The sequence below is a fragment of the Salmo salar genome, chromosome ssa11 (genome assembly GCF_905237065.1).
Source record: "Salmo salar chromosome ssa11, Ssal_v3.1, whole genome shotgun sequence".
NCBI classification, from domain to species: domain Eukaryota; kingdom Metazoa; phylum Chordata; class Actinopteri; order Salmoniformes; family Salmonidae; genus Salmo; species Salmo salar.
Genome location: NC_059452.1, coordinates 48,587,305 through 48,614,119, shown reverse-complemented (window position 1 = coordinate 48,614,119; position 26,815 = coordinate 48,587,305). Strand labels below are relative to the sequence as shown.

Below are 26,815 nucleotides of genomic sequence, written 5' to 3'. Positions count from 1 at the left end.
TCAGACAGCAGAACATCAGACAGCAGGACATCAGACAGCAGAACAGAACATCAGACAGCAGAACATCAGACAGCAGAACATCAGACAGCAGGACATCAGACAGCAGGACATCAGACAGCAGAACATCAGAACATCAGACAGCAGAACATCAGAACATCAGACAGCAGGACATCAGACAGCAGAACATCAGACAGCAGGACATCAGAACATCAGACAGCAGAACATCAGACAACAGAACATCAGACAGCAGGACATCAGACAGCAGGACATCAGACAGCAGAATATCAGAACAGCAGACAGCAGAACATCAGGCAACAGAACATCAGACAACAGAACATTAGACAGCAGAACATCAGACAGCAGAACATCAGACAGCAGAACATCATTCAGAAAAGGACAGCAGAACATCAGACAGCAGAACATCAGACAGCAGGACATCAGACAGCAGGACATCAGACAGCAGAACATCAGACAGCAGAACATCAGACAGCAGGACATCAGACAGCAGAACATCAGAACAGCAGACAGCAGAACATCAGAACATCAGACAGCAGAACATCAGAACATCAGACAGCAGGACATCAGACAGCAGAACATTAGAACATCAGACAGCAGGACATCAGACAGCAGAACATCAGAACATCAGACAGCAGAACATCAGAACATCAGAGAGCAGAACATCAGACAGCAGAACATCAGACAGCAGAACATCAGACAGCAGAACATCAGACAGCAGGACATCAGACAGCAGGATATCAGACAGCAGAACATCAGACAGCAGGACATCAGACAGCAGAACAGAACATCAGACAGCAGAACATCAGACAGCAGGACATCAGACAGCAGGACATCAGACAGCAGAACATCAGAACATCAGACAGCAGAACATCAGACAGCAGGACATCAGACAGCAGAACATCAGACAGCAGAACATCATACAGCAGGACATCAGAACATCAGAAGGCAGAACATCAGACAGCAGGACATCAGACAGCAGAACATCAGACAGCAGAACATCAGACAGCAGGACATAAAACAGCAGGACATCAGACGGCAGAACATCAGAACATCAGACAGCAGAACATCAGACTGCAGAACATCAGACAGCAGAACATCAGACAACAGAACATCAGACAGCAGAACATCAGACGCAGAACATCAGAACAACAGTCAGCAGAACATCAGACAGCAGAACATCAGACAGCAGAACATCAGACAGCAGGACATCAGACAGCAGAACATCAGAACATCAGACAGCAGAACATCAGACAGCAGAACATCAGAACATCAGACAGCAGAACAGAACATCAGAGAACAGAACATCAGACAGCAGAACATCAGACAGCAGAACATCAGACAGCAGAACATCAGACAGCAGGACATCAGACAGCAGAACATCAGAACAGCAGACAGCAGAACATCAGAACATCAGACAGCAGAACATCAGAACATCAGACAGCAGGACATCAGACAGCAGAACATCAGACAGAAGAACATCAGAACAGCAGACAGCAGAACATCAGAACATCAGACAGCAGAACATCAGAACATCAGAGAGCAGAACATCAGACAGCAGAACATCAGACAGCAGAACATCAGACAGCAGAACATCAGACAGCAGAACATCAGAACAGCAGACAGCAGAACATCAGAACATCAGACAGCAGAACATCAGACAGCAGGACATCAGACAGCAGAACATCAGACAGCAGAACATCAGAACATCAGAACATCAGACAGCAGAACATCAGAACATCAGAGAGCAGAACATCAGACAGCAGGACATCAGACAGCAGGACATCAGTCAGCAGAACATCAGACAGCAGAACATCAGACAGCAGAACATCAGTCAGCAGAACATCAGACAGCAGAACAACAGTCAGCAGAACATCAGACAGCAGAACATCAGACAGCAGGACATCAGACAGCAGAACATCAGACAGCAGAACATCAGACAGCAGAACATCAGAACATCAGACAGCAGGACATCAGACAGCAGAACAGAACATCAGATAGCAGAACATCAGACAGCAGGACATCAGACAGCAGGACATCAGACAGCAGAACATCAGACAGCAGAACATCAGACAGCAGAACATCAGACAGCAGAACATCAGACAGCAGAACATCAGACAGCAGAACATCAGACAGCAGAACAGCAGAACATCAGACAGCAGAACATCAGACAGCAGAACATCAGACAGCAGGACATCAGAGAGCAGAACATCAGACAGCAGAACATCAGACAGCAGAACATCAGACAGCAGGACATCAGACAGCAGAACATCAGAACAGCAGACAGCAGAACATCAGAACATCAGACAGCAGAACATCAGACAGCAGGACATCAGAACAGCAGACAGCAGAACATCAGAACAGCAGAACATCAGAACATCAGACAGCAGAACATCAGACAGCAGAACATCAGACAGCAGGACATCAGTCAGCAGAACATCAGACAGCAGAACATCAGACAGCAGAACATCAGACAGCAGAACATCAGACAGCAGAACAACAGTCAGCAGAACATCAGACAGCAGGACATCAGACAGCAGAACATCAGACAGCAGAACATCAGACAGCAGAACAGAACATCAGACAGCAGAACATCAGACAGCAGGACATCAGACAGCAGAACATCAGACAGCAGGACATCAGACAGCAGAACATCAGACAGCAGAACATCAGATAGCAGAACATCAGAACGCAGAACATCAGAACATCAGACAACAGAACAACAGTCAGCAGAACATCAGACAGCAGAACATTAGACAGCAGGACATCAGACAGCAGAACATCAGACAGCAGAACATCAGACAGCAGAACATCAGAACATCAGACAGCAGGACATCAGACAGCAGAACAGAACATCAGACAGCAGAACATCAGACAGCAGGACATCAGACAGCAGAACATCAGACAGCAGGACATCAGACAGCAGAACATCAGAACGCAGAACATCAGAACGCAGAACATCAGAACATCAGACAACAGAACATCAGACAACAGAACATCAGACAGCAGAACATCAGACAGCGGAACATCAGACAGCAGAACATCAGAACATCAGACAACAGAACATCAGACAGCAGAACATCAGACAGCAGAACATCAGACAGCAGGACATCAGACAGCAGAACAGCAGAACATCAGACAGCAGGACATCAGACAGCAGAACATCAGACAGCAGGACATCAGACAGCAGAACATCAGACAGCAGGACTTCAGACAGCAGAACAGAACATCAGACAGCAGAACATCAGACAGCAGGACAGCAGGACATCAGAGAGCAGAACATCAGACAGCAGGACAGCAGAACATCAGACAGCAGAACATCAGACAGCAGGACATCAGACAGCAGAACATCAGACAGCAGAACATCAGACAGCAGAACATCATAACATCAGACAGCAGGACATCAGACAGCAGAACAGCAGAACATCAGACAGCAGGACATCAGACAGCAGAACATCAGACAGCAGAACATCAGACAGCAGAACATCAGAACATCAGACAGCAGGACATCAGACAGCAGAACAACAGAACATCAGACAGCAGAACATCAGACAGCAGAACATCAGACAGCAGGACATCAGACAGCAGAACTTCAGAACATCAGATAGCAGAACATCAGACAGCAGAACATCAGACAGCAGGACATCAGACAGCAGGACATCAGACAGCAGGACATCAGACAGCAGAACATCAGACAGCAGAATATCAGAACATCAGACAGCAGAACATCAGACAGCAGAACATCAGACAGCAGGACATCAGACAGCAGAACTTCAGAACATCAGATAGCAGAACATCAGACAGCAGAACATCAGACAGCAGGACATCAGACAGCAGAACATCAGACAGCAGGACATCAGACAGCAGAACATCAGACAGCAGAACATCAGACAGCAGGACATCAGACAGCAGAACATCAGAACAGCAGACAGCAGAACATCAGAACATCAGACAGCAGAACATCAGAACATCAGACAGCAGGACATCAGACAGCAGAACATTAGAACATCAGACAGCAGGACATCAGACAGCAGAACATCAGAACATCAGACAGCAGAACATCAGACAACAGAACATCAGACAGCAGGACATCAGACAGCAGGACATCAGACAGCAGAATATCAGAACAGCAGACAGCAGAACATCAGGCAACAGAACATCAGACAACAGAACATTAGACAGCAGAACATCAGACAGCAGAACATCAGACAGCAGAACATCATACAGCAGGACATCAGAACATCAGACTGCAGAACATCAGACAGCAGGACATCAGACAGCAGAACATCAGACAGCAGAACATCAGACAGCAGGACATCAGACAGCAGGACATCAGACGGCAGGACATCAGAACATCAGACAGCAGAACATCAGACTGCAGAACATCAGATAGCAGAACATCAGACAACAGAACATCAGACAGCAGAACATCAGACGCAGAACATCAGAACAACAGTCAGCAGAACATCAGACAGCAGAACATCAGACAGCAGCACATCAGACAGCAGAACATAGGACAGCAGGACATCAGACAGCAGAACATCAGAACATCAGACAGCAGAACATCAGACAGCAGAACATCAGAACATCAGAGAGCAGGACATCAGACAGCAGAACAGAACATCAGACAGCAGAACATCAGACAGCAGAACATCAGACAGCAGAACAGCAGACAGCAGAACATCAGAACATCAGACAGCAGAACATCAGAACATCAGACAGCAGGACATCAGAACATCAGACAGCAGAAAATCAGAACAGCAGACAGCAGAACATCAGAACATCAGACAGCAGAACATCAAAACATCAGAGAGCAGAACATCAGACAGCAGGACATCAGACAGCAGAACATCAGTCAGCAGAACATCAGACAGCAGAACATCAGACAGCAGAACATCAGTCAGCAGAACATCAGACAGCAGAACATCAGAACATCAGACAGCAGAACAACAGTCAGCAGAACATCAGATAGCAGAACATCAGACAGCAGAACATCAGACAGCAGGACATCAGACAGCAGAACATCAGACAGCAGAACATCAGACAGCAGAACATCAGAACATCAGACAGCAGAACATCAGACAGCAGGACATCAGACAGCAGAACTTCAGAACATCAGATAGCAGAACATCAGACAGCAGAACATCAGACAGCAGGACATCAGACAGCAGGACATCAGACAGCAGAACATCAGACAGCAGGACATCAGACAGCAGAACATCAGACAGCAGAACATCAGACAGCAGGACATCAGACAGCAGAACATCAGAACAGCAGACAGCAGAACATCAGAACATCAGACAGCAGAACATCAGAACATCAGACAGCAGGACATCAGACAGCAGAACATTAGAACATCAGACAGCAGGACATCAGACAGCAGAACATCAGAACATCAGACAGCAGAACATCAGACAACAGAACATCAGACAGCAGGACATCAGACAGCAGGACATCAGACAGCAGAATATCAGAACAGCAGACAGCAGAACATCAGGCAACAGATCATCAGACAACAGAACATTAGACAGCAGAACATCAGACAGCAGGACATCAGACAGCAGAACTTCAGAACATCAGATAGCAGAACATCAGACAGCAGAACATCAGACAGCAGGACATCAGACAGCAGGACATCAGACAGCAGGACATCAGACAGCAGAACATCAGACAGCAGGACATCAGACAGCAGAACATCAGACAGCAGAACATCAGAGAGCAGGACATCAGACAGCAGAACATCAGAACAGCAGACAGCAGAACATCAGAACATCAGACAGCAGAACATCAGAACATCAGACAGCAGGACATCAGACAGCAGAACATTAGAACATCAGACAGCAGGACATCAGAACATCAGAACATCAGACAGCAGAACATCAGACAACAGAACATCAGACAGCAGGACATCAGACAGCAGGACATCAGACAGCAGAACATTAGAACATCAGACAGCAGGACATCAGACAGCAGAACATCAGAACATCAGACAGCAGAACATCAGACAACAGAACATCAGACAGCAGGACATCAGACAGCAGGACATCAGACAGCAGAATATCAGAACAGCAGACAGCAGAACATCAGGCAACAGATCATCAGACAACAGAACATTAGACAGCAGAACATCAGACAGCAGAACATCAGACAGCAGAACATCATACAGCAGGACATCAGAACATCAGAAGGCAGAACATCAGACAGCAGGACATCAGACAGCAGAACATCAGACAGCAGAACATCAGACAGCAGGACATCAGACAGCAGGACATCAGACGGCAGGACATCAGAACATCAGACAGCAGAACATCAGACTGCAGAACATCAGATAGCAGAACATCAGACAACAGAACATCAGACAGCAGAACATCAGACGCAGAACATCAGAACAACAGTCAGCAGAACATCAGACAGCAGAACATCAGACAGCAGCACATCAGACAGCAGAACATAGGACAGCAGGACATCAGACAGCAGAACATCAGAACATCAGACAGCAGAACATCAGACAGCAGAACATCAGAACATCAGAGAGCAGGACATCAGACAGCAGAACAGAACATCAGACAGCAGAACATCAGACAGCAGAACATCAGACAGCAGAACAGCAGACAGCAGAACATCAGAACATCAGACAGCAGAACATCAGAACATCAGACAGCAGGACATCAGAACATCAGACAGCAGAACATCAGAACAGCAGACAGCAGAACATCAGAACATCAGACAGCAGAACATCAAAACATCAGAGAGCAGAACATCAGACAGCAGGACATCAGACAGCAGAACATCAGTCAGCAGAACATCAGACAGCAGAACATCAGACAGCAGAACATCAGACAGCAGAACATCAGACAGCAGAACATCAGAACATCAGACAGCAGAACAACAGTCAGCAGAACATCAGACAGCAGAACATCAGACAGCAGAACATCAGACAGCAGGACATCAGACAGCAGAACATCAGACAGCAGAACATCAGAACATCAGACAGCAGGACATCAGACAGCAGGACATCAGACAGCAGAACTTCAGAACATCAGATAGCAGAACATCAGACAGCAGAACATCAGACAGCAGGACATCAGACAGCAGGACATCAGACAGCAGAACATCAGACAGCAGGACATCAGACAGCAGAACATCAGACAGCAGAACATCAGACAGCAGGACATCAGACAGCAGAACATCAGAACAGCAGACAGCAGAACATCAGAACATCAGACAGCAGAACATCAGAACATCAGACAGCAGGACATCAGACAGCAGAACATTAGAACATCAGACAGCAGGACATCAGACAGCAGAACATCAGAACATCAGACAGCAGAACATCAGACAACAGAACATCAGACAGCAGGACATCAGACAGCAGGACATCAGACAGCAGAATATCAGAACAGCAGACAGCAGAACATCAGGCAACAGATCATCAGACAACAGAACATTAGACAGCAGAACATCAGACAGCAGGACATCAGACAGCAGAACTTCAGAACATCAGATAGCAGAACATCAGACAGCAGAACATCAGACAGCAGGACATCAGACAGCAGGACATCAGACAGCAGGACATCAGACAGCAGAACATCAGACAGCAGGACATCAGACAGCAGAACATCAGACAGCAGAACATCAGACAGCAGAACATCAGAACAGCAGACAGCAGAACATCAGAACATCAGACAGCAGGACATCAGACAGCAGAACATTAGAACATCAGACAGCAGGACATCAGAACATCAGAACATCAGACAGCAGAACATCAGACAACAGAACATCAGACAGCAGGACATCAGACAGCAGGACATCAGACAGCAGAATATCAGAACAGCAGACAGCAGAACATCAGGCAACAGATCATCAGACAACAGAACATTAGACAGCAGAACATCAGACAGCAGAACATCAGACAGCAGAACATCATACAGCAGGACATCAGAACATCAGAAGGCAGAACATCAGACAGCAGGACATCAGACAGCAGAACATCAGACAGCAGAACATCAGACAGCAGGACATCAGACAGCAGGACATCAGACGGCAGGACATCAGAACATCAGACAGCAGAACATCAGACTGCAGAACATCAGATAGCAGAACATCAGACAACAGAACATCAGACAGCAGAACATCAGACGCAGAACATCAGAACAACAGTCAACAGAACATCAGACAGCAGAACATCAGACAGCAGCACATCAGACAGCAGAACATAGGACAGCAGGACATCAGACAGCAGAACATCAGAACATGAGACAGCAGAACATCAGACAGCAGAACATCAGAACATCAGAGAGCAGGACATCAGACAGCAGAACAGAACATCAGACAGCAGAACATCAGACAGCAGAACATCAGACAGCAGAACATCAGAACAGCAGACAGCAGAACATCAGAACATCAGACAGCAGAACATCAGACAGCAGGACATCAGAACATCAGACAGCAGAACATCAGAACAGCAGACAGCAGAACATCAGAACATCAGACAGCAGAACATCAAAACATCAGAGAGCAGAACATCAGACAGCAGGACATCAGACAGCAGAACATCAGTCAGCAGAACATCAGACAGCAGAACATCAGACAGCAGAACATCAGTCAGCAGAACATCAGACAGCAGAACATCAGAACATCAGACAGCAGAACAACAGACAGCAGAACATCAGACAGCAGAACATCAGACAGCAGAACATCAGACAGCAGAACATCAGACAGCAGGACATCAGACAGCAGGACATCAGACAGCAGAACATCAGACAGCAGGACATCAGACAGCAGAACATCAGACAGCAGGACATCAGACAGCAGAACATCAGAACAGCAGACAGCAGAACATCAGAACATCAGACAGCAGAACATCAGAACATCAGACAGCAGGACATCAGACAGCAGAACATTAGAGCATCAGACAGCAGGACATCAGACAGCAGAACATCAGAACATCAGACAGCAGAACATCAGACAACAGAACATCAGACAGCAGGACATCAGACAGCAGGACATCAGACAGCAGAATATCAGAACAGCAGACAGCAGAACATCAGGCAACAGAACATCAGACAACAGAACATTAGACAGCAGAACATCAGACAGCAGGACATCAGACAGCAGAACTTCAGAACATCAGATAGCAGAACATCAGACAGCAGAACATCAGACAGCAGGACATCAGACAGCAGGACATCAGACAGCAGAACATCAGACAGCAGGACATCAGACAGCAGAACATCAGACAGCAGAACATCAGACAGCAGGACATCAGACAGCAGAACATCAGAACAGCAGACAGCAGAACATCAGAACATCAGACAGCAGAACATCAGAACATCAGACAGCAGGACATCAGACAGCAGAACATTAGAACATCAGACAGCAGGACATCAGAACATCAGAACATCAGACAGCAGAACATCAGACAACAGAACATCAGACAGCAGGACATCAGACAGCAGGACATCAGACAGCAGAATATCAGAACAGCAGACAGCAGAACATCAGGCAACAGAACATCAGACAGCAGAACATCAGACAACAGAACATCAGACAGCAGAACATCAGACAGCAGAACATCAGACAGCAGGACATCAGAACATCAGGCAGTCAGACAGCAGGACATCAGACAGCAGAACATCAGACAGCAGAACATCAGACAGCAGGACATCAGACAGCAGGACATCAGACGGCAGGACATCAGAACATCAGACAGCAGAACATCAGACTGCAGAACATCAGATAGCAGAACATCAGACAACAGAACATCAGACAGCAGAACATCAGACGCAGAACATCAGAACAACAGTCAACAGAACATCAGACAGCAGAACATCAGACAGCAGCACATCAGACAGCAGAACATAGGACAGCAGGACATCAGACAGCAGAACATCAGAACATGAGACAGCAGAACATCAGACAGCAGAACATCAGAACATCAGACAGCAGGACATCAGACAGCAGAACAGAACATCAGACAGCAGAACATCAGACAGCAGAACATCAGACAGCAGAACATCAGACAGCAGGACATCAGACAGCAGAACATCAGACAGCAGGACATCAGACAGCAGAACATCAGACAGCAGAACATCAGACAGCAGAACAACAGTCAGCAGAACATCAGACAGCAGAACATCAGACAGCAGAACATCAGACAGCAGAACATCAGACAGCAGAACAGAACATCAGACAGCAGAACATCAGACAGCAGAACATCAGACAGCAGAACATCAGACAGCAGGACATCAGACAGCAGAACATCAGACAGCAGAACATCAGACAGCAGAACATCAGAACGCAGAACATCAGAACATCAGACAGCAGAACAACAGTCAGCAGAACATCAGACAGCAGAACATCAGACAGCAGAACATCAGACAGCAGAACATCAGACAGCAGAACATCAGACAGCAGAACATCAGAACATCAGACAGCAGGACATCAGACAGCAGAACAGAACATCAGACAGCAGAACATCAGACAGCAGGACATCAGACAGCAGGACATCAGACAGCAGAACATCAGACAGCAGAACATCAGAACGCAGAACATCAGAACGCAGAACATCAGAACATCAGACAACAGAACATCAGACAACAGAACATCAGACAGCAGAACATCAGACAGCAGAACATCAGACAGCAGAACATCAGAACATCAGACAACAGAACATCAGACAGCAGAACATCAGACAGCAGAACATCAGACAGCAGGACATCAGACAGCAGAACAGCAGAACATCAGACAGCAGGACATCAGACAGCAGAACATCAGACAGCAGGACATCAGACAGCAGAACATCAGACAGCAGGACATCAGACAGCAGAACAGAACATCAGACAGCAGAACATCAGACAGCAGGACAGCAGAACATCAGAGAGCAGAACATCAGACAGCAGGACAGCAGAACATCAGACAGCAGAACATCAGACAGCAGGACATCAGACAGCAGAACATCAGACAGCAGAACATCAGACAGCAGAACATCAGAACATCAGACAGCAGGACATCAGACAGCAGAACAGCAGAACATCAGACAGCAGGACATCAGACAGCAGAACATCAGACAGCAGAACATCAGACAGCAGAACATCAGAACATCAGACAGCAGGACATCAGACAGCAGAACAACAGAACATCAGACAGCAGAACATCAGACAGCAGAACATCAGACAGCAGGACATCAGACAGCAGAACATCAGAACATCAGACAGCAGAACATCAGACAGCAGAACATCAGACAGCAGGACATCAGACAGCAGGACATCAGACAGCAGGACATCAGACAGCAGAACATCAGACAGCAGAATATCAGAACATCAGACAGCAGAACATCAGACAGCAGAACATCAGACAGCAGGACATCAGACAGCAGAACATCAGAACATCAGATAGCAGAACATCAGACAGCAGAACATCAGACAGCAGGACATCAGACAGCAGAACATCAGACAGCAGGACATCAGACAGCAGAACATCAGACAGCAGAACATCAGACAGCAGGACATCAGACAGCAGAACATCAGAACAGCAGACAGCAGAACATCAGAACATCAGACAGCAGAACATCAGAACATCAGACAGCAGGACATCAGACAGCAGAACATTAGAACATCAGACAGCAGGACATCAGACAGCAGAACATCAGAACATCAGACAGCAGAACATCAGACAACAGAACATCAGACAGCAGGACATCAGACAGCAGGACATCAGACAGCAGAATATCAGAACAGCAGACAGCAGAACATCAGGCAACAGATCATCAGACAACAGAACATTAGACAGCAGAACATCAGACAGCAGAACATCAGACAGCAGAACATCATACAGCAGGACATCAGAACATCAGAAGGCAGATCATCAGACAGCAGGACATCAGACAGCAGAACATCAGACAGCAGAACATCAGACAGCAGGACATCAGACAGCAGGACATCAGACGGCAGGACATCAGAACATCAGACAGCAGAACATCAGACTGCAGAACATCAGATAGCAGAACATCAGACAACAGAACATCAGACAGCAGAACATCAGACAGCAGAACATCAGACAGCAGAACAGCAGAACATCAGACAGCAGAACATCAGACAGCAGAACATCAGACAGCAGAACATAGGACAGCAGGACATCAGACAGCAGAACATCAGAACATCAGACAGCAGAACATCAGACAGCAGAACATCAGAACATCAGAGAGCAGGACATCAGACAGCAGAACAGAACATCAGACAGCAGAACATCAGACAGCAGAACATCAGACAGCAGAACATCAGACAGCAGAACATCAGAACATCAGACAGCAGAACATCAGAACATCAGACAGCAGGACATCAGAACATCAGACAGCAGAACATCAGAACAGCAGACAGCAGAACATCAGAACATCAGACAGCAGAACATCAAAACATCAGAGAGCAGAACATCAGACAGCAGAACATCAGACAGCAGAACATCAGACAGCAGAACATCAGACAGCAGAACATCAGACAGCAGAACATCAGACAGCAGAACATCAGACAGCAGAACATCAGAACATCAGACAGCAGAACAACAGACAGCAGAACATCAGACAGCAGAACATCAGACAGCAGAACATCAGACAGCAGGACATCAGACAGCAGAACATCAGACAGCAGAACATCAGACAGCAGAACATCAGAACATCAGACAGCAGAACATCAGACAGCAGGACATCAGACAGCAGAACATCAGAACATCAGATAGCAGAACATCAGACAGCAGAACATCAGACAGCAGGACATCAGACAGCAGGACATCAGACAGCAGAACATCAGACAGCAGGACATCAGACAGCAGAACATCAGACAGCAGAACATCAGACAGCAGGACATCAGACAGCAGAACATCAGAACAGCAGACAGCAGAACATCAGAACATCAGACAGCAGAACATCAGAACATCAGACAGCAGGACATCAGACAGCAGAACATTAGAACATCAGACAGCAGGACATCAGACAGCAGAACATCAGAACATCAGACAGCAGAACATCAGACAACAGAACATCAGACAGCAGGACATCAGACAGCAGGACATCAGACAGCAGAATATCAGAACATCAGACAGCAGAACATCAGACAACAGAACATCAGACAGCAGAACATCAGACAGCAGAACATCAGACAGCAGAACATCAGACAGCAGAACATCAGAACATCAGATAGCAGAACATCAGACAGCAGAACATCAGACAGCAGAACATCAGACAGCAGAACATCAGACAGCAGGACATCAGACAGCAGAACATCAGACAGCAGGACATCAGACAGCAGAACATCAGACAGCAGAACATCAGACAGCAGGACATCAGACAGCAGAACATCAGAACAGCAGACAGCAGAACATCAGAACATCAGACAGCAGAACATCAGAACATCAGACAGCAGGACATCAGACAGCAGAACAGAACATCAGACAGCAGAAATTCAGACAGCAGAACAGCAGACAGCAGAACATCAGACAGCAGAACATCAGAACATCAGACAGCAGGACATCAGACAGCAGAACATCAGAACATCAGACAGCAGGACATCAGACAGCAGGACATCAGAACATCAGACAGCAGAACATCAGACAACAGAACATCAGACAGCAGGACATCAGACAGCAGGACATCAGACAGCAGAATATCAGAACAGCAGACAGCAGAACATCAGGCAACAGAACATCAGACAACAGAACATTTCACAGCAGAACATCAGACAACAGAACATCAGACAGCAGAACATCAGACAGCAGGACATCAGACAGCAGGACATCAGACAGCAGAACATCAGACAGCAGAACATCAGACAGCAGGACATAAGACAGCAGAACATCAGACAGCAGGACATCAGAACATCAGACAGCAGAACATCAGACAGCAGAACATCAGATAGCAGAACATCAGACAACAGAACATCAGACAGCAGAACATCAGACAGCAGAACATCAGAACAACAGTCAGCAGAACATCAGACAGCAGAACATCAGACAGCAGAACATCAGACAGCAGAACATAGGACAGCAGGACATCAGACAGCAGAACATCAGAACATCAGACAGCAGAACATCAGACAGCAGAACATCAGAACATCAGAGAGCAGGACATCAGACAGCAGAACAGAACATCAGACAGCAGAACATCAGACAGCAGAACATCAGACAGCAGAACAAGCAGAACATCAGACAGCAGAACATCAGAACATCAGACAGCAGGACATCAGAACATCAGACAGCAGAACATCAGAACAGCAGACAGCAGAACATCAGAACATCAGACAGCAGAACATCAGAACATCAGAGAGCAGAACATCAGACAGCAGGACATCAGACAGCAGAACATCAGACAGCAGAACATCAGACAGCAGAACATCAGACAGCAGAACATCAGACAGCAGAACATCAGACAGCAGAACATCAGAACATCAGACAGCAGAACAACAGACAGCAGAACATCAGACAGCAGAACATCAGACAGCAGAACATCAGACAGCAGGACATCAGACAGCAGAACATCAGACAGCAGAACATCAGAACATCAGACAGCAGGACATCAGACAGCAGGACATCAGACAGCAGAACATCAGAACATCAGACAGCAGAACATCAGACAGCAGAACATCAGACAGCAGAACATCAGACAGCAGGACATCAGACAGCAGAACATCAGACAGCAGGACATCAGACAGCAGAACATCAGACAGCAGGACATCAGACAGCAGAACATCAGAACAGCAGACAGCAGAACATCAGAACATCAGACAGCAGAACATCAGAACATCAGACAGCAGGACATCAGACAGCAGAACATTAGAACATCAGACAGCAGGACATCAGACAGCAGAACATCAGAACATCAGACAGCAGAACATCAGACAGCAGAACATCAGACAGCAGGACATCAGACAGCAGGACATCAGACAGCAGAACATCAGAACAGCAGACAGCAGAACATCAGACAACAGAACATCAGACAGCAGAACATCAGACAGCAGAACATCAGACAGCAGAACATCAGACAGCAGAACTTCAGAACATCAGATAGCAGAACATCAGACAGCAGAACATCAGACAGCAGGACATCAGACAGCAGGACATCAGACAGCAGGACATCAGACAGCAGAACATCAGACAGCAGGACATCAGACAGCAGAACATCAGACAGCAGAACATCAGACAGCAGAACATCAGAACAGCAGACAGCAGAACAGCAGAACATCAGACAGCAGGACATCAGACAGCAGAACATCAGAACATCAGACAGCAGGACATCAGAACATCAGACAGCAGAACATCAGACAACAGAACATCAGACAGCAGGACATCAGACAGCAGGACATCAGACAGCAGAACATCAGAACATCAGACAGCAGAACATCAGGCAACAGAACATCAGACAGCAGAACATTAGACAGCAGAACATCAGACAGCAGAACATCAGACAGCAGAACATCAGACAGCAGGACATCAGAACATCAGACTGCAGAACATCAGACAGCAGGACATCAGACAGCAGAACATCAGACAGCAGGACATCAGACAGCAGAACATCAGACAGCAGGACATCAGACAGCAGGACATCAGAACATCAGACAGCAGAACATCAGACAGCAGAACATCAGACAGCAGAACATCAGACAGCAGAACATCAGACAGCAGAACATCAGACAGCAGAACATCAGAACATCAGACAGCAGAACATCAGAACATCAGACAGCAGAACATAGGACAGCAGGACATCAGACAGCAGAACATCAGAACATGAGACAGCAGAACATCAGACAGCAGAACATCAGAACATCAGACAGCAGGACATCAGACAGCAGAACAGAACATCAGACAGCAGAACATCAGACAGCAGAACATCAGACAGCAGAACATCAGAACAGCAGACAGCAGGACATCAGAACATCAGACAGCAGAACATCAGACAGCAGAACAGAACATCAGACAGCAGAACATCAGAACATCAGACAGCAGGACATCAGAACATCAGACAGCAGAACATCAGAACATCAGACAGCAGAACATCAGACAGCAGAACATCAGACAGCAGAACATCAGACAGCAGAACATCAGACAGCAGAACATCAGACAGCAGAACATCAGACAGCAGAACATCAGACAGCAGAACATCAGAACATCAGACAGCAGAACATCAGACAGCAGAACATCAGACAGCAGAACAACAGACAGCAGAACATCAGACAGCAGAACATCAGACAGCAGAACATCAGACAGCAGAACATCAGACAGCAGGACATCAGACAGCAGAACATCAGACAGCAGAACATCAGACAGCAGGACATCAGAGAGCAGAACATCAGAACAGCAGACAGCAGAACATCAGAACATCAGACAGCAGAACATCAGAACATCAGACAGCAGGACATCAGACAGCAGAACATCAGAACATCAGACAGCAGGACATCAGACAGCAGAACATCAGAAGATCAGACAGCAGAACATCAGACAACAGAACATCAGACAGCAGGACATCAGACAGCAGGACATCAGACAGCAGAATATCAGACAGCAGAACATCAGACAGCAGAACATCAGACAACAGAACATAGACAGCAGAACATCAGACAGCAGGACATCAGACAGCAGAACATCAGACAGCAGAACATCAGACAGCAGAACATCAGACAGCAGGACATCAGACAGCAGGACATCAGACAGCAGAACATCAGACAGCAGGACATCAGACAGCAGAACATCAGACAGCAGAACATCAGACAGCAGGACATCAGACAGCAGAACATCAGAACAGCAGACAGCAGAACATCAGAACATCAGACAGCAGAACATCAGAACATCAGACAGCAGGACATCAGACAGCAGAACATCAGAACATCAGACAGCAGACAGCAGAACATCAGGCAACAGAACATCAGACAACAGAACATTAGACAGCAGAACATCAGACAGCAGGACATCAGACAGCAGAACATCAGAACATCAGACAGCAGACAGCAGAACATCAGGCAACAGAACATCAGACAACAGAACATTAGACAGCAGAACATCAGACAGCAGAACATCAGACAGCAGAACATCATACAGCAGGACATCAGAACATCAGACTGCAGAACATCAGACAGCAGGACATCAGACAGCAGAACATCAGACAGCAGGACATCAGACAGCAGGACATCAGACAGCAGGACATCAGACAGCAGGACATCAGAACATCAGACAGCAGAACATCAGACAGCAGAACATCAGACAGCAGAACATCAGACAGCAGAACATCAGACAGCAGAACATCAGACAGCAGAACATCAGAACATCAGACAGCAGAACATCAGACAGCAGAACATCAGACAGCAGGACATCAGACAGCAGAACATCAGACAGCAGGACATCAGACAGCAGAACATCAGACAGCAGAACATCAGACAGCAGAACATCAGAACATCAGACAGCAGGACATCAGACAGCAGAACAGAACATCAGACAGCAGAAATTCAGACAGCAGAACATCAGACAGCAGAACATCAGAACAGCAGACAGCAGAACATCAGAACATCAGACAGCAGAACATCAGACAGCAGGACATCAGAACATCAGACAGCAGAACATCAGAACAGCAGACAGCAGAACATCAGAACATCAGACAGCAGAACATCAAAACATCAGAGAGCAGAACATCAGACAGCAGGACATCAGACAGCAGAACATCAGTCAGCAGAACATCAGACAGCAGAACATCAGACAGCAGAACATCAGTCAGCAGAACATCAGACAGCAGAACATCAGAACATCAGACAGCAGAACAACAGTCAGCAGAACATCAGACAGCAGAACATCAGACAGCAGAACATCAGACAGCAGGACATCAGACAGCAGGACATCAGACAGCAGGACATCAGACAGCAGAACATCAGACAGCAGAACATCAGAACATCAGACAGCAGGACATCAGACAGCAGAACATTAGAACATCAGACAGCAGGACATCAGACAGCAGAACATCAGAACATCAGACAGCAGAACATCAGACAGCAGAACATCAGACAGCAGGACATCAGACAGCAGGACATCAGACAGCAGAACATCAGAACAGCAGACAGCAGAACATCAGGCAACAGACATCAGACAGCAGAACATCAGACAGCAGAACATCAGACAGCAGAACATCGCAGAACATCAGACAGCAGGACATCAGAACACAGCAGAACAACAGACAGCAGGACATCAGACAGCAGAACATCAGACAGCAGAACATCAGACAGCAGGACATCAGACAGCAGGACATCAGACAGCAGAACAACAGAACATCAGATAGCAGAACATCAGACAGCAGAACATCAGACAGCAGAACATCAGACAGCAGGACATCAGACAGCAGAACATCAGACAGCAGAACATCAGAACAACAGACAGCAGAACATCAGACAGCAGAACATCAGACAGCAGAACATCAGACAGCAGGACATCAGACAGCAGAACATCAGAACATCAGACAGCAGAACATCAGACAGCAGAACATCAGAACATCAGACAGCAGGACATCAGACAGCAGAACACAGAACATCAGAAGGACATCAGAACATCAGACAGGACAGAACATCAGACAGCAGAACATCAGACAACAGAACATCAGACAGCAGGACATCAGACAGCAGAACATCAGAACAGCAGACAGCAGAACATGCAGAACATCAGACAGCAGGACAACAGAACATCAGACAGCAGAACATCAGACATCAGAACATCAGACAGCAGAACATCAGACAGCAGAACATCAGACAGCAGGACATCAGACAGCAGGACATCAGAACATCAGACAGCAGAACATCAGACATCAGAACATCAGAACATCAGACAGCAGGTCATCAGGACACCAGACAGTGGGAGTGTAAGCAAGCAGCATATACTCACAAAAATTAGGAAGTTGAAGATGAACATGAGGTACTTGATGCAGCTGAGACAGTCCCCTTCCATGAATGTTCCCCGTGCTGAGGCCTCCCCGGACCCCTGCAGAAACACACACACACACACACACACACACACACACACACACACACACACACACACACACACACACACACACACACACACACACACACACACACACACACACACACACACACACACACACACACACACACACACACACACACACACACACAGAGAGAGAGAGAGAGAGAGGCCTGTTAATTACTGAAAAGCATAGAGCGCTGTACAACATAAAAAAACGACGGTTATGCCATAGCGTGACTCCAGGATGGTTGAGCCGCAGTTCACCTACGGGTTTTTGGGCTCTAGAGAAGTTAAATCATCCTCTTAGAGACTGAGGTGAGAAGAGCCGTCCTCTCCTTTCTTCCACAACAAGGAGATTCAAGGATAGACATGAGAGAGTAAAAGCTAAGCGCAGAGAGATGTCAGTCCCCAAGAGATTATGGGAACCTGTCACTGCCAGGCTGTCCCTGAGTGACTTGTCACTGCCATGCTGTCCCTGAGTGACTCGTCACTGCCATGCTGTCCCTGAGTGACTCGTCACTGCCATGCTGTCCCTGAGTGACTCGTCACTGCCATGCTGTCCCTGAGTGACTCGTCACTGCCAGGCTGTCCCTGAGTGACTCGTCACTGCCAGGCTGTCCCTGAGTGACTCGTCACTGCCAGGCTGCCCCTGAGTGACTCGTCACTGCCAAGCTGTCCCTGAGTGACTCGTCACTGCCAGGCTGTCCCTGAGTGACTCGTCACTGCCAGGCTGCCCCTGAGTGACTCGTCACTGCCAAGCTGTCCCGGAGTGACTCGTCACTGCCAGGCTGTCCCTGAGTGACTCGTCACTGCCAGGCTGTCCCTGAGTGACTCGTCACTGCCAGGCTGTCCCAGAGTGACTTGTCACTGCCAGGCTGTCCCTGAGTGACTCGTGAGTGCCAGGCTGTCCCTGAGTGACTCGTCACTGCCAGGCTGTCCCTGAGTGACTCGTCACTGCCAGGCTGTCCCTGAGTGACTCGTGAGTGCAAGGCTGTCCCTGAGTGACTTGTCACTGCCAGGCTGTCCCTGAGTGACTCGTGAGTGCCAGGCTGTCCCTGAGTGACTGGTGAGTGACTCTGTGTCATGTGGGGATGTGTGGGAGGATGTGTTATACTTCATGCAGCCGGCCATCAGAATCAGCGCTCCTGGTGTGATGAGGAGCAACAGTCTTTTCCAGCTATGATGGTGTTTACCAGGACGCTGCCACCTGCTGTCACCTGTCACAGCTGACTCACTTCACATGCTGCAGGAACCAAGCAGTGACACTGTTCAGACAACACAAACCAGTCTGTCTGTTCTTTAGTTCAGTCAATTGGTTGGTCTGGGGGGGAAAGTCTGCAAGCGCCAATCAAAAACAGCACGGCACAAGAAGTGCGTCTCCGCGACCAGATTTGAAGAACACATTTCTCTAAATATAAAACATTCACCAGCAACTACTGATATGAGGTTTTATGTGGTTTGTTTCATCACTTAGATAGGCAGTGTGCTGTCTGTCTGACCTCATCACTTAGATAGGCAGTGTGCTGTCTGTCAGACCTCATCACTTAGATAGGCAGTGTGCTGTCTGTCTGACCTCATCACTTAGATAGGCAGTGTGCTGTCTGTCTGACCTCATCACTTAGATAGGCAGTGTGCTGTCTGTCTGACCTCATCACTTAGATAGGCAGTGTGCTGTCGGTCTGACCTCATCACTTAGATAGGCAGTGTGCTGTCTGTCTGACCTCATCACTTAGATAGGTAGTGTGCTGTCTGTCTGACCTCATCACTTAGATAGGTAGTGTGCTGTCTGTCTGACCTCATCACTTAGATAGGCAGTGTGCTGTCTGTCTGACCTCATCACTTAGATAGGCAGTGTGCTGTCTGTCTGACCTCATCACTAAGATAGGTAGTGTGCTGTCTGTCTGACCTCATCACTTAGATAGACAGTGCACTGTCTGTCTGACATCACTTAGATAGGCAGTGCGCTGTCTGTCTGACATCACTTAGATAGGCAGTACACAGTCTGTCTGACCTCATCACTTAGATAGGCAGTGTGCTGTCTGTCTGACATCACTTAGATAGGTAGTATGTTGTCTGTCTGACATCACTTAGATAGGCAGTGTGCTGTCTGTCTGACCTCATCACTTAGATAGGCAGTGTGCTCTCTGTCTGACCTTAGATAGGCAGTGTGCTGTCTGTCTGACCTTAGATAGGCAGTGTGCTGTCTGTCTGACCTTAGATAGGCAGTGTGCTGTCTGTCTGACCTTAGATAGGCAGTGTGCAGTCTGTCTGACCTTAGATAGGCAGTGTGCAGTCTGTCTGACCTTAGATAGGCAGTGTGCTGTCTGACCTTAGATAGGCAGTGTGCTGTCTGTCTGACCTTAGATAGGCAGTGTGCTGTCTGTCTGATCTCTCCATACACCACAGACACAGCTAACCTCCCTGTTCACACCAGCAATAAATGAAACCCGATTCTTCCTGGGTACATCCCAAATGGCAGCATTTCTCTAAATATAAAACATTCACCAGCAACTACTGATATGAGGTTTTATGTGGTTTGTTTCATCACTTAGATAGGCAGTGTGCTGTCTGTCTGACCTCATCACTTAGATAGGCAGTGTGCTGTCTGTCAGACCTCATCACTTAGATAGGCAGTGTGCTGTCTGTCTGACCTCATCACTTAGATAGGCAGTGTGCTGTCTGTCTGACCTCATCACTTAGATAGGCAGTGTGCTGTCTGTCTGACCTCATCACTTAGATAGGTAGTGTGCTGTCTGTCTGACCTCATCACTTAGATAGGTAGTGTGCTGTCTGTCTGACCTCATCACTTAGATAGGCAGTGTGCTGTCTGTCTGACCTCATCACTTAGATAGGCAGTGTGCTGTCTGTCTGACCTCATCACTAAGATAGGTAGTGTGCTGTCTGTCTGACCTCATCACTTAGATAGACAGTGCACTGTCTGTCTGACATCACTTAGACAGACAGTGCACTGTCTGTCTGACCTCATCACTTAGATAGGCAGTACACAGTCTGTCTGACCTCATCACTTAGATAGGCAGTGTGCTGTCTGTCTGACATCACTTAGATAGGTAGTATGTTGTCTGTCTGACATCACTTAGATAGGCAGTGTGCTGTCTGTCTGACCTCATCACTTAAATAGGCAGTGTGCTCTCTGTCTGACCTTAGATAGGCAGTGTGCTGTCTGTCTGACCTTAGATAGGCAGTGTGCTGTCTGTCTGACCTTAGATAGGCAGTGTGCAGTCTGTCTGACCTTAGATAGGCAGTGTGCAGTCTGTCTGACCTTAGATAGGCAGTGTGCTGTCTGTCTGACCTTAGATAGGCAGTGTGCTGTCTGACCTTAGATAGGCAGTGTGCTGTCTGTCTGACCTTAGATAGGCAGTGTGCTGTCTGTCTGATCTCTCCATACACCACAGACACAGCTAACCTCCCTGTTCACACCAGCAATAAATGAAACCCGATTCTTCCTGGGTACATCCCAAATGGCAGCCTTTTCCCTATATAGTGCACTATGAGCCCTATGGGTACTACATAGGGAATAGGGTGCTATTTGAGACATACACCCTATTGTTAGTCCCTCAGTGGGCACTCAGCTGAGTAAATGTGTATTTACTGCCCATCTGAACACTATCTGACCTGTGTTGCTGGTCTTAGTCTATTTAACTAAATGGTGTGTGTGTGTGTGTGTGTGTGTGTGTGTGTGTGTGTGTGTGTGTGTGTGTGTGTGTGTGTGGTGTGGTGGAGCCCCCTTCTGCTATGACTGGCCGGGGCAGTGTAGAGTAGAGCACTCTGGGTAATTGATGTCCTTTAAAGGGGATTTTGGGTAATGAAGTGAAGCCTTTTTTTCATAAGTGTAAGGGGAATTTGGGTTTATAGACACACACACACACACACACACACACACACACACACACACACACACACACACACAAAGGGAGAGAGAAACACACACACACATCAACACACGGAGAAACACACATTGCACAGAACTCCAGTGTCCCACTCTGCAGCTGTGGTTCCTGTCTAAAATAGGACTAGGGGCAGCTGGACGATTTCACACTGCCAAATAGAAGATGGCCAAAAATAATTCCCTTCACTATCTCCCCCTCTCCTCTCTCTACTCCTTTCCTTCAGTCCTCTCCGTCCTCCTCCTCAGTTCCAGTATAATTCAATAATCCTGCAGCCCGCTGTTCTCTAAAGCAGTTTACAGTTGCACAATACTGGCCATCCCTCAGGTGTAGAGCTCAATAGCCCCATGTTATAGAGTGTGTGTTTCTGTCAAAAGCCCTGATAGATTCAGCTGTGCTCACCACTCCAGAGACTGCTTATTTTATTTGTAATTTTTTTACATTTATTTAACTAGCAAGTCAGTTAAGAACACATTCTTATTTTCAATGGCAGCCTAGGAACAGTGGGTTAACTGCCTTGTTCAGGCGGCAGAACGACAGATTTTCACCTTGTCAGCTCAGGGATTTGATCTTGCAACCTTTCGGTTACTAGTCCAACGCTCTAACCACTAGGCTACCTGCCGCCCCAATGGCTCTTTCCAACCTCCACACACACAGTGTTTTCACTAATATCTTCTCCGTTCTGAACGGTCTGTTTAGGTCTCTCTGAGTGAGTAGGTGTCTGTACTGTTTCATCATCCTGAGGGTGTTCTTCATACTGTAAGTACAGGCCACAATCACTGACACCAAACCTCTTCAAAGTCTATCTTCTGCTCAGAAACTAATTGAAACACACCAAACCTCTTCAGAGTCTATCTTCTGCTCAGAAACTAACTGAAACACACCAAACCTCTTCAGGGTCTATCTTCTGCTCAGAAAGTAATTGAAACACACCAAACCTCTTCAGAGTCTATCTTCTGCTCAGAAACTAATTGAAACACACCAAACCTCTTCAGAGTCTATCTTCTGCTCAGAAACAGACTGAAACACACCAAACCTCTTCAGGGTCTATCTTCTGCTCAGAAACGAATTGAAATACACCAAACCTCTTCAGGGTCTATCTTCTGCTCAGAAACTAACTGAAACACACCAAACCTCTTCAGAGTCTATCTTCTGCTCAGAAACGAACTGAAACACACCAAACCTCTTCAGAGTCTATCTTCTGCTCAGAAACGAATTGAAATACACCAAACCTCTTCAGGGTCTATCTTCTGCTCAGAAACTAACTGAAACACGCCAAACCTCTTCAGGGTCTATCTTCTGCTCAGAAACTAACTGAAACACGCCAAACCTCTTCAGGGTCTATCTTCTGCTCAGAAACTAATTGAAATACACCAAACCTCTTCAGGGTCTATCTTCTGCTCAGAAACGAACTGAAACACACCAAACCTCTTCAGAGTCTATCTTCTGCTCAGAAACTAACTGAAAAACACCAAACCTCTTCAGAGTCTATCTTCTGCTCAGAAACTAACTGAAAAACACCAAACCTCTTCAGAGTCTATCTTCTGCTCAGAAACGAACTGAAACACACCAAACCTCTTCAGAGTCTATCTTCTGCTCAGAAACTAACTGAAATACACCAAACCTCTTCAGAGTCTATCTTCTGCTCAGAAACTAACTGAAACACACCAAACCTCTTCAGAGTCTATCTTCTGCTCAGAAACTACCTGAAACACACCAAACCTCTTCAGGGTCTATCTTCTGCTCAGAAACTAACTGAAACACACCAAACCTCTTCAGGGTCTATCTTCTGCTCAGAAACTAACTGAAACACACACCAAACCTCTTCAGGGTCTATCTTCTGCTCAGAAACTGAAACTAACTGAAACACACCAAACCTCTTCAGAGTCTATCTTCTGCTCAGAAACTAACTGAAACAGACACCTCTCCAGCTGTAACATTCGTAGCAGAAGGCCTAGACATCATACTGCATGTAGAGTCCTGCAGTGTCAGCATTAAGCCACTAGACATCATACTGCATGTAGAGTCCTGCAGTGTCAGCAGTAAGCCACTAGACATCATACTGCATGTAGAGTCCTGCAGTGTCAGCAGTAAGCCACTAGACATCATACTGCATGTAGAGTCCTGCAGTGTCAGCATTAAATCACTAGACATCAAATCAAATCAAATTTATTTTTTAAATCAAATTTATTTTTATATAGCCCTTCGTACATCAGCTGATATTCTCAAAGTGCTGTACAGAAACCCAGCCTAAAACCCCAAACAGCAAGCAAAGCATGTGAAAGAAGCACGGTGGCTAGGAAAAACTCCCTAGGAAAAACTCCCTAGAAAGGCCAAAAACCTAGGAAGAAACCTAGAGAGGAACCTCTACTGCATGTAGAGTCCTGCAGTGTCAGCATTTAACCACTAGACATCATACTGCATGTAGAGTCCTGCAGTGTCAGCAGTAAGCCACTAGACATCATACTGCATGTAGAGTCCTGCAGTGTCAGCAGTAAACCACTAGACATCATACTGCATGTAGAGTCCGGCAGTGTCAGCAGTAAGCCACTAGACATCATACTGCATGTAGAGTCCTGCAGTGTCAGCAGTAAACCACTAGACATCATACTGCATGTAGAGTCCTGCAGTGTCAGCATTAAGCCACTAGACATCATACTGCATGTAGAGTGCTGCAGTGTCAGCATTAAGCCACTAGACATCGTACTGCATGTAGAGTCCTGCAGTGTCAGCATTAAGCCACTAGACATCATACTGCATGTAGAGTCCTGCAGTGTCAGCATTAAGCCACTAGACATCATACTGCATGTAGAGTCCTGCACTGTCAGCATTAAGCCACTAAACATCATACTGCATGTAGAGTCCTGCAGTGTCAACATTAAGCCACTAGACATCATACTGCATGTAGAGTCCTGCAGTGTCAGCATTAAGCCACTAGACATCATACTGCATGTAGAGTCCTGCAGTGTCAGCATTAAGCCACTAGACATCATACTGCATGTAGAGTCCTGCAGTGTCAGCATTAAGCCACTAGACATCATACTGCATGTAGAGTCCTGCAGTGTCAGTATTAAGCCACTAGACATCATACTGCATGTAGAGTCCTGCAGTGTCAGCATTAAGCCACTAGACATCATACTGCATGTAGAGTCCTGCAGTGTCAGCAGTAAGCCACTGGACATCATACTGCATGTAGAGTCCTGCAGTGTCAGCAGTAAACCACTAGACACCATACTGCATGTAGAGTCCTGCAGTGTCAGCATTAAGCCACTAGACATCATACTGCATGTAGAGTCCTGCAGTGTCAGCATTAAGCCACTAGACATCATACTGCATGTAGAGTCCTGCAGTGTCAGCATTAAGCCACTAGACATCATACTGCATGTAGAGTCCTGCAGTGTCAGCATTAAGCCACTAGACATCATACTGCATGTAGAGTCCTGCAGTGTCAGCAGTAAGCCACTAGACATCATACTGCATGTAGAGTCCTGCAGTGTCAGCATTAAGCCACTAGACATCATACTGCATGTAGAGTCCTGCAGTGGCAGCATTAAGCCACTAGACATCATACTGCATGTAGAGTCCTGCAGCGTCAGCATTAAGCACTAGACATCATACTGCATGTAGAGTCCTGCAGTGTCAGCATTAAGCCACTAGACATTATACTGCATGTAGAGTCCAGCAGTGTCAGCAGTAAGCAACTAGACATCATACTGCATGTAGAGTCCTGCAGTGTCAGCATTTAACCACTAGACATCATACTGCATGTAGAGTCCTGCAGTGTCAGCAGTAAGCCACTAGACATCATACTGCATGTAGAGTCCTGCAGTGTCAGCAGTAAACCACTAGACATCATACTGCATGTAGAGTCCGGCAGTGTCAGCAGTAAACCA

The 26,815-nt window shown here is 46.9% G+C and overlaps 1 protein-coding gene across 3 annotated transcripts in view; it reads right to left on the bottom strand.

Moving 5' to 3' along the window:
• Positions 1 to 26,815, bottom strand: part of LOC106593603 (tetraspanin-18) — a 150,205-nt gene that overhangs the window by 76,441 nt on the left and 46,949 nt on the right. For all 3 annotated transcript variants that reach the window (XM_045689718.1, XM_045689719.1, XM_045689721.1), the window contains one exon: positions 18,916 to 19,011. In XM_045689718.1, coding sequence (XP_045545674.1) covers positions 18,916 to 19,011 — 96 coding nt within the window. The remainder of the gene's footprint in view (positions 1 to 18,915; positions 19,012 to 26,815) is intronic.